At 54.8% G+C, this 14,367-nt stretch overlaps 1 protein-coding gene across 1 annotated transcript in view; it reads right to left on the bottom strand.

The window, feature by feature from the left end:
- The window catches only part of PIK3R6 (phosphoinositide-3-kinase regulatory subunit 6), a 37,089-nt gene extending 22,979 nt beyond the window's left edge, over positions 1-14,110 (bottom strand). The window contains exons 1-2 of the mRNA XM_017838414.1: positions 14,023-14,110; positions 520-649 (exon numbers count right to left, since the gene is read on the bottom strand). Of these exons, the coding sequence (XP_017693903.1) occupies positions 520-532 (13 nt within the window). The 5' untranslated portion in view covers positions 533-649; positions 14,023-14,110. The remainder of the gene's footprint in view (positions 1-519; positions 650-14,022) is intronic.
- Between the last annotated feature and the right edge of the window lie 257 nt (positions 14,111-14,367).

Here is a 14,367-nt window from a genome sequence, read left to right on the forward strand (position 1 = left end):
CTGAGGTTTCTTCAGGGGGAGCAGAGCGTCAAAGAGATTGTTCCAACAAAAACAAGAGGAGCTTTGATCTAAAAACAGGCTCAACCTACCAGCAACAAACAGTAGTGGCTCAGAAATGAGATAAAATGTTTCAGCAGTAACATCCTGACCTCGGGGTGCCAGGAGATCGGCACCATCTTGTCAAACAGCGTGAAAATAAAATATGGGAGGGGGGGGAAATGGACACCAAAAACCACAACAAAACATAAAACTGCTTTAAAACTCAAATGAGAAGGGTTGCCAGTCCTGAGGCTTTCAAAGTGCCCCACTACAGAAATCTTCTGGCTGCCCCTCCACTGCTTCGTGCCTCATTCCCACCCATCCAGCAGCGTCGGCCAACTCCTTGCAAAGAGCGAGGTCTGCCCAGTTTGGGGATCCATGCGTTTTACTGGAGGGTGACTGGGGCAGAAGAAGGTGGCTGAGGGTTCATTCACGGGGATCCCCCCACCCCAGCCCCCCGGGGGGCTCAGCATCACCCACCTGTGCTGTCCATGGCCGAGCTGGGGCTGCAGTGGGGCGCGGGCACGGCGGCCGTGGGGCGGCTGCGCGGGGGGGGATGCACAGCTGCTCCTCACTCCACTCGGGCATGGCCTTGGGCCCGGGGGCTCGCCTGCAAAACATTAGGGCACGCATGGCTCAGGCTGGTTTTGGAGACCAGGCTCAGCCCGAAACCTGGGAGGGAGCACAAAGTCAGCAGGACACTGTGGGTGCGGGACCCCGGCGTGGAGGGTGTCCAGGAGGGAGGCCTGGAGTGAGCACAGGCTTTGCTGGAGAAACCTTCAGCTCAAAGCTGAGCCCATCTGAATATTTGGCCCCCAAAGGCTCCCACAGCAAGGAGATCCCCAGGGATGAGCATCAGCATCACTGAGAAGGGCAGGATCAGGAACCTCACCCTCCCCAAGATTTAAGGAGAGATGTTCAATTCAAGTCAAACTGAGTCTGAAATGCAAAGTCCAACTAAAAAAAAAAAAAAAAAAAGAAATAACCTGAAAAAAGCCTAAATTTCCATGAGTTTTTTATGCTTGATGCTGATCCACTGCCATCCTGATCCAGCATCCCAGAGAAAGAACCCCTGAGGAAAGCTCAGGGGACAGTTACACTGCAGAGGGAAGCCAGCCTGGAGCCAGACAGCTTCCCTTGCCCTCCAGTATTGTTCTCTCCTAAGAAAGGAAAAAAAAATAAGCCTAAGAGCTGAGGAGGAAGGAAGGGAGATTTGCCTGTGACACAGCTACAGCCAGGCTGTGGAGCCAGCATGGGGCAGCCACGAGGGAGCAGAGCAGACATCAGTGTCTTCTGTGCAAAATATCTCCTCAGAGCTGCTCAGCTGCAGCCATGTGCAGCCATGTACAGCCATGTACCCCCAAATGGGTCCTCCTGGCACCTCGTGGTCCTGCCCCCCTTGTGCCCAGTGCAAAGCAGCATCTCCCCCAGTGCATGGCCCTCTCCCATCTCCCCATCCAAGGGCACAGCAACACCCTCAGGACTGTGGTGACTGTATTTGCAGCCAGGGTGAGCTGCAACACGGCTTCCAGCATCTCTAGATTGAGCCTCTTCCAGCCTGCAGGTTTTATCTTCTCTTCTTGCCTTTAGGAGTGAAAAAAAACAAAACAAAACAAAAAAACCCAAACCAAAACAAAACAACAAAACAAAACAAAAACAAAAACAAACAAACAAACAAACAAACAAAACACAAAAAAACAACAACCAAAAAACCCAACCAAACAAAAAAACCAAAACAAAACAAAAAAAAAACAAACCAAAACAAACAAACAAACAAAAAAACCAAACCAAAACAAAACAAAACTACAACCAAGCCATAGGTCTGAATTCTGTTATTTCCCTGACATGCCCACATTTATGGCTGGTAACAGGGAGCCCACCTCCATCATGCCCCAAAGCAGCACAGGCATCAACAACAGTGCAGTGCCATCAGCCCTCAGAATCCCTCCAAGCACAAGCCCACACTTGTCTTTGCTCCATTTAGGATCTACTCTATTTAATTTTTAGGTTTAAAATCTAAGTCTGCCCAGGTAGTTCCTAAATCTGCAAATATCCATGACCAAATCCAACAGCTCTGCAGGAGGAGGTGGATGGGCACATGGAGGAGTGCCATGGCCACACACCACTCGGGCCCCGAGAGCATCCTGCTCACAGCAGCTTCCAGAAGCCCTTTAAAGGTTTCCTGCAGCACATGAAGTCTTCAGATCTCATCCCAGCCCCTTGTGGCCTCTGTTCCTGACCCTGGGGCTGGATAAAGGGTCTGGCACTGAGCCACTCCAGAGGATTTCCACTGCCTGCCAAGCAGCACCACGGGGGCAACTCCTGGCCACGGCTGACAGCAAGGACAGGGGTCCATCTGCAGGCCAGGGGCTTGTTATAACCACCTCCCTACCTCTACCTGCACAGCTGACAGGCAGCTTGGTCCAGGGCTAGGAGCAGATCTAAGTCTCCTCCAGCTCAGCTTTATGCCTTATACCTCAGAATTGCATCTCTGGGTACTGCTGCAGTGATGGATGTGCCCTTTCCCCCGAGGTGACCATGCTGGAGGGCAGCAGAGATGCAGAGCAGGGCAGAGGGCATCTGTTAAAGTCAGGAAACCATTTCTCCCTCTGCACCCCATGCTGATGCTGCCCACAGGCTGTTCCTGTCTGTGACACAGTCACCTGCCCTCCCCTGGCACCCACACTGCCCAGCTCAGGCACCAGCTGGTTTCCTGGTGGTGCTGAGCAGAGCAGAGGGCACGGGAAGGATGCCCTCACAGCCCGGCCACCACTGACCACAGCACTGACAGCCCACACTGAGCACCAGCCACGTGTCTGGGGCAAACGGGGCTCTGCTTCTGCAGGCAGAACTGGGATGTGCCCCCTGGTATGCCAGGATCTGGGCCGGAGGAGAAGAACAGCAATTAATCCTCCTCATTTCAAAACCTTCAGATCACCCCCTACACTGGCTACAGAAGGAAAGGAAATGGTTGTCCTGATCCCTTGCCTGCATGAGAGCACCAAATGCCACACAGCAGCATCACACAGAGGACGAGCTGGTTGGCACTGCCATCCTCAACATTAAATTTCCTGCTGGGGAAAGCACTGGCTCCCCGAAGCCGTGGAAGACCCGAAGCCTCTGAGCCGGGTGGTGGAGCCGGTGCCGCGCTCCGGGCTCCTCTGCCCCCTGCCTGCCGCAGGAAACAGCCCGTGCTAAATGTGTCCGTGGTTTTCCACATCCGCATCCTACCTGCCTGAGCGTGGGAGGGGAGCTGCTGGCCAAACATGAGACCTCCGTGACAACACTCGGCTTCTAAATTTAGCAAAGGGCTCAATGGGACCAGATCAACGTGAGCTCCTCCTGCCTGAGAAACTTTGGTTCTCTCTTCACCTGTCTGCTTAAAAAGTGCTCATTTTCCTCACTCTCAGCAAAGAGCAGCTGAGACTGAATCCACAGTCCACGTGCTCACTCTGAGTGCTTGGGTCTCCTAAGAAAATTCAACATAAAATGACAAAAACTGGTCCTGGGCATGTTCAGAGTCCAGTCACACTGTCTGTGGGAGGATGGGTAAGTGTCATATGAGAGGAGGCATGAAAGTATGTACATAGAAAGAGGCTGGTGAGGAAGACTGGACTCAGTCTGGTTCCTGCCAGGTTCCAGCCACTGGTTGTCACTTGGCCTGGCACGGGAACCTAAATGAGCAGAAAATCACCCCTTTTCACTGGGGTTGTTTTCTGCCTGCTTTGCTCCCAAGGGTGAGGGTACCAGGGCTACCAAAGGAGGAGGAGGGATGAGGATGGGAAGGGTTGGACCACATCAGCCCCAGTTTGGAGCAGTTTGGACAGCAGGGCCACGTTTGCCCTCCCCAGCCACGACAGACAGGGCTGCCTGCCCTGCCCTCCTGGGCTTCATCAGGACTCTCCTGACAGCCACTGGCCCTGCAGTCACCCCAACACAAATTCAACCCCAGCCACATGGAGGGGGAGAATTTGAAGCCTGTTGTTTAGCCAAGGACTAAATTCTGCCTTTGTGCAGAGCACAGACAGTTGCCTCCTGTGGACATGGAGGCTGCTCCCCAGCCAAGGTGCCTGGGGAGTTTTTGGGTGACATTAATGAAGCCAGGCTGGTGTATGTCCAATGACCTGATCTTGGCAGCTCTTGTGCTGAGCAGGGAGTGTCAGGGAGCAAAGACCCAACCTAGGCCCCTCTGGGAAGGCTGACCATGGGGGATAAAGCCCATCACCTGGCAGGGGGCACTCCTTGAACGTGACCTAGGAGCCATGTGCCACTGCAGGGACACAACAACCCTCTGGAGCTCCAAAGACACACTTAGAGCTGCTGATTTGGGTGAAAATCCATTTTAGCAGAGGATGTGTGGAACTACAGGCACAGTTCCACACGGAGACCACAGTGCTGGTGTCAGAGCCCTGGGAGACGTCACCCACTGACACTCAGAAACCTGGGGTGTGGCAGGATCCCTGTCACTGCACCAGGAGGTTTCTTGGCTTGCTGAGACAGGATCAATCCCCACTCCCACCCTGTGTGCCTGCCTGCCCCACTGTTCCCAGGACACAGCTGCCATAAATCCCCTGGGAGACCAGACATGGCACACTGGGATGTGGTGCTGTGATGCTTTGACAACTCCTTCCCTGGAGAAGACAGAGAGAGATGTCCCTTCATGCTCTTCCTTCAGGGACAAGTCCCTTCCTGATGGATCCTTTGCTGTTGCCACCCCTTTTGGTCACAGACCACAGGGCTAAAGACCTGGTTACAGACACCTCTGTGCTTTGTGCCCCTGAGCCCTGACCCCCCACCTGCCAGACAAGCCCCCCATGCCCAGGGCTTGCCCAGGAGCTGTGTGGGGATGGATGGCAGGTACAGAGAAGTGTCTGAGCTACACTGCAGCCCCTCTGCCTCATCCATGGATCCAGGCAAGCCAGGTCCCGCTCTCTCAGGTTTGAATTGCTGCCCTGGGGTCTCATGCACAGACACTCATCCAAGGGGACTTCACTGAGTCCCTGGACCAGACTTTCAGCATTAATTGTGCCTGGTGCTGAGATCCCAATGCAGCAGACAGGACTTGCTGCCGACCCAGAGGAAGGGGAGCACCAGACATGGAAGCCCCCCTCTACAGCCAGCCCTCCCTGCCTTCCACACCTCTCCCAAAATGACTGATCCCTGCCAAAAGTAAGGAGAATTGTCCCCATTTCTGGGGATGGAATCTCCGCTGGTCCTTGTGGACTAACTCAGACCTTTCACCTGCCCAGAAGGTTGGGGTGGGACCCCCCCAGCCTGGCCCTGGAACCAAAGGAGGGACCCTGTCCCAAAGCAGTTTGGATCCGCGCTGCACTCACCTTCCCTTGTGACCTTCCAGCTCCCAGGAACTCCGCTCCTTTTAGGGCACAGGACCTTCCCGGCAGGCACATTGTGAGGAGGAGGAGGAGGGAGGAGGCAGCGGCAGGTCAGGCCCAGCTGAGTGCAGCAGGTGAGATCTGGACGCAGCGCTTCCTACTGATCCCTACAGCAGATCCTACAGCAGATCCTACAGCAGATCCTACAGCAGATCCCTGCGGCATCCGCGCCGGAGCCCGCACGCGATGCTGCCGAACTCGGGGCTCGCTCCTGCTCCTCGTGCCTGTGCCTGAGCTGAGCAGGGAGCACAGCTTGGTCCCCCGGCACAGGAAAGCTCCCGGTCCCAGCCCTCACATGCCCGCGGGGCGGTGGTACATGAGCTGAGGGGAAATAGGGCGGTGCAGGGTGTAAAACAAAGCCGGCAAGAGGCAGCAGCCTCTCAGCTCCCCGATCACACCCGTGGGGGTTTCTCTGCTTTCTGTCCCCCTCCTCCCCACTTGGATCTCTTCCCTTCCCTGCAGCAGACACATTTCATCCCATAACTGGTTATTTTGCTGTCTGCCAGCTCAGCAAGACCAGAGACTTCTCTGCATTCATCCCACTACTTTGCAGAGCTGCAAATCTCCACTTCCTCTGTGCAATTCTTAAAATACCCATGGCATCAGCTGGATTTTATTCCATTTGCAGGGAAAAAAATTTAAAAGGGAAGGGAGAAAAGTCACATTTCTCCCTTCAGGTTTCAATAACTACAAGATTTATAGTGAAAAAAACCTTATTGACTCAAAAGCCACCTTCCCCAAGAGTCTGGGGCAGTTATGAGAACCATCTGGTTATATTCTTAAAAATAAAGAACTTTGCACTGAAATGACCCTGGAAACTGGCTGATAAACCCATGGATTGAAGGGCTTTGCAGCCTCATCCTCCTTTTCCAAACTACCAGGGGGCTGTAGACAGCATGAGCAGGACCTGGCTGAGCACCAATCCCTCCTCAGGCCCCTCCTCTGCAGGGCAGCAGTCGTGGGGACCCAGAGGTAGGGAGCCCCTGTTTTTTGAATCAGGGTGGGTTTTTTTATTTTAATAGAGCAGTTTCCTGCTCTATTTGATCTGAGATGATACAAGATGAAGTGCTGTCCCCTTTCAGGGTCATGTCACTGGGGCCGGGATCTTCCAGCATCTGCCTCCCTCCTCACCTCTCCATCCTTCCCCTGCTCATCCCGCTGAACCTCCTTCCTCCTGAGCAGAGGGTTCCATTTGCTCTGGCCCAGGTGTGCACAAAGAAACAGTCACCTTCCTCCAGGGCTGTCCCCTCCCCTGTCCTCACAGCCAGGGATGGTGGGGACACCACACTAATGCCCTCTCCTTTCTCTGTCATTGGCAGGACAGACCCAAAGACCCTGTTGTGAGGTGGGTCTCAGCAGATCACACATTAACCTCTTTGCTTTTTGGATGTGTCTGGAGGGTCCTGTCCATGGCTGGGTGGGCACCACCAGGTTGTACAGACAGCAGATCACTGGCCCCTGTAGGATCATCAGTCCCTACTGCACAAAGAACCGAACTGGGCTTCTTGACCTCCCTGAAGGAGGAGCCATGTTCACTCAGCCCTTCTTAGATTGCTCTAAATATATCATGGGCTGGCACCCTTACTGGAGTCAGACTCCATCCCCTGCACTCCCAAAGGTCCCTGGATCAGGCTCAGGACTATGTGGTCCCATGTCCTGCCCCAGGGAGGGCTCACCTGACCACGTGCCTCCCAGCACCCTGAGCAGCTGCAGCCCAGGCAGAGACAGCCAGAGCCAGGCATGGCACAGCCACAGCCTCCCCACCCACGGGGATGGGGGATTTTTGGAAGAGCTGCCAACGCACTGCCAGCAAACACCCCAAAGCCTTCACAGGTTGCAGGTGAATCCAGCCTGACCAGCACCAGAGCTGAGACCCAGGAGGCCACCTGGGCCATGTCCCAGCCCTCCAGCAGCCCACCTCCCCCTCCTCTTCCATTCTGCTGACATTACAACAAGCACAGCCAGGCACAGCCATGGGGTTGCCTCCGCTGCAGGAACAATCCATCTCTGCAGGAAAGCACATCCCCATCCCAAGAAAAGGGTATTTCCCCCTTAGCTCCGTGGCAGGAGTTGAAGCTCAGCCCTTTGTGAGGCCACTGGGGTGAGACTGAGAGTCCAACACAGAGGAACAGAGACATGTCCATCCAGGTGAGTCACTTCAACCCATCGTACTCAGTGGAGGGAAGTGACTCAGCTGTCCCCTGCAGGCAGTCAACGAAGGGGATGCACAGCCCCTCAAGAAGACGTGCTGCTCTGTCTCATGGGCTTTAAAAAGCTGTGGAAATCACCAAAAACCAAGCCCCTTAGACTAAGTGAAACACATGAGACACAGACTCAGTGATTCAGAAATATCTGAAGCCGTGAAAGAAAACCTAAAGCCAAACCTCTTGGCAGTGCAAGCAGGGCTAGCAGCAAACAACAGGCTCCCTTGGGAAGCTTGGCTGCACTATCCTGCCCCGTTCTCCAACGTGTCCAGGCGTCCTCTGCTGCCTGGCACACCCTGCCTTGGATCCTCGATGCCGCTACCTGGAGCTCTGCTGACCACAGCCAGCCCTGGGGATGTGCCCTCTCCCACCTTTGCCCAGGGGCAGCAGTGACACAGCAGGGCAGTCCCAGCCCGTGGAGCACACACGTTTGCTTTCTTTGAGTTATATTTAGTCCCACTCCGAAGCCAGGCTCTCCACGCCTCCTGCAGCCCTGTGTTTAGTTACAAATTCACTACACGGGCACATCTAAGGTTTCCTGTGGTTGTTTATCAGCTCCACTACAAGCGCTCGAGAAGAAAAGCCGGTGCCTTGCACAGGCACGGAGCGTGCAAAGCTGCTCCCCTGGCCGTGCCCTCCCCTCTCCCCCATCCCACCACCAGTAACTGCCCCGATCCCAACTCTTCCCATCCTGAAGCAGACCCCCTGGCTGGCTCCCGGTGCAAGGAAGGATCGTACCAATACCATTGTCAGCGAGGAGCGAGCTGTTCAGTGCTGGAGCGTCCTGGAGGGAGCCGTGGTGAGTGCTCAGTCGCAGGGCACACACACCAGCACAGCGTTTCGTCACGGGGTGACAGATGTCCCGTGGAGCAGCCCAGAATTCACCACCCCCTCGTGCCTGCCCTCCCCCTGCATTGCCTTTGGGGGAGACTGGTTATGAAAGTAGCACATCAGAGGCTCTAACGTTACACAGCTCGGCAGTGGCCGCCCAGCCTGTGCTTCCTTCTGGATCCGGCAGCACTGGCTGGAGCACAGGTTTCAGCTGGGAGCCAAAGGGGGATGTGTGGGCTCAAGGGCTGCTTCTCCCAAGTGAACCTGAGGGTCTGGCAGTGAATCCTCTGGGCTGCTCGGAACTGCAGCTGGCAGCTCCCAGAACGCTGAGCAGCTGCTCCTGTGGAGCCAGAATCATCCCTGGCAGCAGGACAGGCTGATGCTGCAGGGGAGCCCATCAGAGGTAGGTCTGACATCCTGTTTGCACCCTCCTCTTAAACCATGTCCATCTGCCAGCGGAGCAAATGCTATTTCTGGCCCTCATCCCGACCTCCAGCCCAGCTGCACAGCTCAGGTAGGAAAGCAAGACAAATGCAGCTTTCCAGCCTCCAGCCCTCCTTATTGTCCAGCAACAGCAGCTCCAGGCTCCCCTGAGGACCTGAGCCTTGGCCAAGGATAAACACCAAGGGCAAGGATGCTCCACCTCCCCTTCCATCAGCCACCCAGAGCGAGGGGTCTCAGTTCAAATGAAAACTGAGCAAAGCTTTGGTTCTGAAACTCAAACCCCACAGAAAGATCACCTATCTCCCTTCTGTCCCCATTCAGACACACTGCACGAGTGGAGGGGACCTGCAGAAGAGGTGGAGGGACCACGTGTGCTGTGGCCCAGCCCAGAGCCCCCCTTCTGGTCTGATTTTCAGATTTAGCGCAAAACCTGGCGGGGCCTGTGGTTTCAGACAGCTCTGACATGAAACCAGATGCTCTCCCTCGGGCTCTTACTGCCAAGGAAAAGCATCTTGAGCTCAGACTCTGCTTTCCAGCATCCCTTTGCGGCGCCGCTTTCCTGCTGGTTGCTCTGGCAAGACATGGCCCTGCCAGGAGACTCGTGCCCATGGAGGGACAAATAAAGGATGGGTCTTGGAGCCATTTCACTAATGAAACACCTTTGCAGCTCGTACTGCAGAGGACTGTTCATCAGCCCATCAGGACTGAATGAGCCCCAGAGCGCTTTGCTAAAGCTGGCGTGGAAGTCGAGCAGCTTCCTGGACACTAACGGCCCTTTGGAGACTTCCTTGCCAACGTCACATTTCATTCTTTCTAAGGAAAGAAACGAGTTTTCCGGAAACATCAGCTTTTTAGATTTAGCATCTCTTTCCATTCCCAGAGACGGCTTTGGAAAAAACAATCAGAGGGAAAAAATACGTGTGATTTGAAAACCAGTGCCAGGTTTGTGCGCGCAAACAGCCCAGAGCTGCCCAGCTGAGGGGGAAAGAAAAGCAGGCAGAGCTCAGGCTCCCAAACGTGGCCAGCCTGGGAGAGGCCAGGCAGGGAGCTGGCTGCTTTCCTGGGGTGGAAGAGGCTGTAGGATGGCAGAGCCATTCCCTGCCTCCACACAGACCCATTCCCTGAGCAATACCTCCCTCGTACAGTACCTTCACCAGCAGAGCCACTGGTGGTACAGTCCCTGCAGCCTTAGACATGCTCTGTGTCACCAGCTGGGAGAGAAGAGTTCTGAGTAACAGCAAATCCTTATAGAACCATGGAATGGTTTGGGTTGGAAGGGGCCTTAAAGCTCATCTCCTTCCACCCCCTGCCCTGGGCAGGGACACTTTCCACCAGCCCAGGTTGCTCCAACCCCCATCCAACCTGGCCTTGGACACTTCCAGGGATGGGGCAGCCACAGCTTCTCTGGGCAACCTCTGCTAGGGCCTCACAGCTCTCACAGTAAGGAATTTTTTCCTAATATCCAATCTAAACCTACTCTCATTCAATTGGAAGCCATTCCCCCTTGTTCTGTCATTCCAGATCCTTGGAAATAGTCTCTCTCCATCTTCCTTGTTGACTCCCTTCAGGTACTAAAAGGCTGCAATTAGGTCACCCTGAAGCCTTCTCTTCTCCAGGCTGAACAAACCCAGTTCCCTCAGATGCCCCATCCCTCTGATCATCTTGGTTTACCCCTCACAAAGAAATTTGGGGTTCAGAAACATCAGTTTCAGGGTGTGCTCAGGATTGTTTGCTGCAGAGCCAGCAGCTCCCCCCTGGCTGCAGGAGACCCTGAGCAGGGCAGGGCTGGTGCTGCAGCACTGGGGGGTTGTTCCTTGCAAACTCTGAGAGCGTGGCCACTGGTAACACACAGGTACCAACCTGCTTCACCTGACCACAGGTCCAACCTGGCCACCAGACCATAAGAGACCTCCATAGGGGCACCTGTATTCAGAAGCCTCAGTGGTGAATCCAGCGCTTTTTATGATTTAAGCCCTTTGTCCCCAGATGATGTGACAGTGTCACAGTGCCCAGCTCTGTGCAGGGTCACAGGATTGTTCTCTCCACAGTGGAGGAGCTTCACCCAACCTCTGCTGGAAGCTGCACTGAGGTGGCCACACCTGCCTGACAGTGGAGTGGAGGTCACTGGGACTCAGGGAGGGCACAGGGTGATTGCCCATGGACTTGGGGGGTCACATAAGGAGTGTGACCAGAGTCAGAGTGACCAAAGCAAGCTGTGTGTGGCACCTACCCCTGCTGTCAGCAGATAAGCAGGCTGGTGGTGCTCTCTTGGCACTGCTCTGGCAGTGGGGATAGAATGATGTGACAGCTGCTGACAGGGCTAACACAGAGCACAGAGAAGATTAGCAAGGAAGGGATGGGTATATGGTGTTGTACCAGGAAGGCAAGGTCAATAATGAGATTTGATTACATGGTACAAGCAACAACAGAAACCTCAGCTTTCAGTAGGACCACAAGCACCTCTGTAACTCCAGTCTGGTCTGGAGAACCACAGCACAGATTCACTCACAAGCAAAACCCATCCCAGCACAGATCACTCATGACAGCAGCTCCCTTGGAGAGCTCCTGCCCAAATCACATCTGATGAACGGGGCTGTTTTCAAGGCATGTCACACCTCAAAACAGAAAGACGTGACTCAGCCAACACAGCATCTGCCTTCAGAACAGCCATTAACACCAGCAAAGCTCACCAAAGCAAGAAAGAAACTGGGAAAGCAGCTCCTGAGAGCTGAGTAGGAGATGTGTCAGCATTAGGAAGGCTGGGCACAGCTACAGTCAGAGTTCTCTTGGGTCAGCACTCTTCCAAACATTTGGAGCAGAGGATCTCCAAGTGAAAACAAGAGTTTGGGTGCTGGGGAGTGGTGCTGCTCCTGCCCACACCCCAACAGGCAGCTGCCACTGATAAAGGGTGGTTATGGCCTGTCATAAGTGCAGCTGTGCCCACCCCACGTATCACAAGGTGATGGGGAGGGGGCAGTTCTGAAGGCACTGGTGAGATGGTGCACAGGGCAACCCCTGCCAAAGGGGCCACACACAGGTTGTACATCAACATTCTTGTCACCTGTGGAGTGAGTCCAAGCAGGACAGCTCTGAGACAGCTCACAGGATCCCAGGGGGAAACCATCTGAACCAAAAGAGAGAACGTGGAAGCTGCTCCAGTGGGGATGTTCAGGTTGGTGCCTGGCAATGGGGAACAGTGGCCAGTCTCCTTCCCCACAGCTCCTTCATGAGCAGAGATTATCTTATTTTTGAGACAAAAAGGAAAGCATTGTTCCTGTCACAGAACAACCTGAACACTTGGTCCAGGACACTCCTGTAAAACTACTGGTAATTGCCCTGATCCATCTCACTCAGGGCCAAGAAGTCTGATTTGAGGCCAGCCAGTCAGGAATATGGACAGGTAACAAATAGTGATGCCTCATAGCTGTATTTCTTTAGGAAGCAGGGCTAAACCCCAAAATATACGGCAAATTATTTTAAGGTAGAAACACCATCAGAGCTGATGTTACAGCAGCCCCCAATACCTGCTGTCAGGGCAATCCTGTGCACTGGAGCCCCATCTCAGGGCCAGCAGGGAGAGCCCCCAGGACAGAGCTCTGCAAAGGCCCAGGTCTGGTCAGAACAGCTGGAGGCTTTGAGGACTCAAACTATTTCCTCAGGTCAAATTAACATTTGGGACAAAGCTGTGCAGCTTGAACAGCTTCATGTGACTGAGCACAGGCTGCTCGTGGATTTTGCCAAACTGACCCATATTTCCTTCCATTGCAAATGTAGGATGTACCTTTAGCTGTAAAGGCTGAATTAATGTCTTGATTTGGGCTGCCAACAGAGGGACTCAGAAACATTGGGAAAGCCTTGGATGCCACATACTCATTCTGTAACCCCAGTACCAAACAAGTACACACCTAAAAGTTTGTGTAATACTCAGAGGTGATAAATCAGCCCTTGAAGCTCAGAGGAATTTGTTTCTGTGTTCAGCCTTGGTCATGAAACAGAAAGAAAAGGTGCTGCTGAGTTGCACAGACACTGGGAGAGCTCCTGTGGGAGTCAAGAACATCCCAGGGAGCAGTCAGGGTGCAATGGCTCAGTGCCTCTGGTGCAGAGAGTGCAGAGGAAAGCACTCAGGGGAGGAGGACTAAAACGTGCCTGTTGCACAGAGTTGGCTTATCTACATTTTTTGCAGTTTTTTGCTTCCTTTCTGGATGGAGCTCTGCACTCTCCTCGTTATCGCCGCTGCCATCGCTCTTTATTGCCCGTCACTGCTGCAGCGCCCGGGGCCCCGAGGGACAGCTGAGGCACCAGGCCAAGGGGAGGGGAAGTTGGGCAGCCACAGCACTGCACAAACAGCCAGCTCTGGAGTGTGCACCACGCCAAAATCCCCAGCACGGGGCTCCCTCCGGCTGGGTGTACGAGTGCTGCCCGCACTACGGGACGAGGAGCTGGGATGGAGGAGCCCCTGGTGATGGCCGGGAGTGGCACTGGGCAGGTGACTCTCTTCCCTGCAGCTGGGAGTTGTTTCACACAGAGCAAAATGAACAAGCATGAGCTAGTGCTGAACCAGCCCCAAGTCAGTGATGTAACTCACCCATCTGGGCTGTCTGTGCAGGGGATGAGTGAGCAGCGAGTGCCCGGGGGGCCTGGAACGATGGCCAGAGCAGTAACAACATCAAAACTACCCGTGCCTTCTCTGGGGCTCAGGCAGCAAAGTTCCCACACTCCTCCCTGGGACAGGCTCCAGAGCAAACCCTGTTTCCCCCCAGGATCCTGCTCTCTGGCAGGGTGCAGCAGGAGAAGCTCTCACAGATATTCCTCTCCTGTGGAGAAGCAGCACATTCCTCATCTCCAGCACCATCGGTGCCCCCTCCCCTAATTCTTCCTGAGAAAAGGAATCAAACTGCCCCTGTCTGTGGCTTTCCAGGTTCTTTGGTCCACCGCGATGCAGCACTCATGCACACACCACCAACCTCAAAGACACAAAGCATTCCCCAGTCACAGGGGACCAGCAGAGCAGCAGGTGCCGCTCAAGGGAACAGGGAGAAGTTAAGGCAGAGGAGGAGCAACACAATTCCCGTGCACAGACCCAGGAGCAAGGCGTCCCCCGGAACTCTTACCTGCTTCTTCAGGGCAGGCACCGGGACCCCAGCGAGTCACACACGCTCCAGAGATCCCGTCCAGCGCGGGGGGCACAGGAGGGTCCTGGGGGGGGTCACCACAGGGGCTGCTCTGCCCGGTGGGGAGGTCGGTGGGGGCCGGCAGAGCGTCGGGGCGGCTGCTGAGCTCTGCAGCCACTTCAAAGTCTGCACGGCAGAAAGGGAAGCGACGAGTTATTTCAAGACAACTTCCTCTTTCATAGAGAAGTCCCCCAAGGAGAAATCTGTCCCCGCGCAGGTCGCGCTCGCCCGGCGCTCTCCGGACGTGCAGGAGCAGGCGACAGAGGGCTCAGTCCTGCCCTGCCT

This window comes from Lepidothrix coronata, unplaced genomic scaffold (genome assembly GCF_001604755.1).
Source record: "Lepidothrix coronata isolate B3197 unplaced genomic scaffold, Lepidothrix_coronata-1.0 Scaffold337, whole genome shotgun sequence".
Lineage (NCBI taxonomy): Eukaryota > Metazoa > Chordata > Aves > Passeriformes > Pipridae > Lepidothrix > Lepidothrix coronata.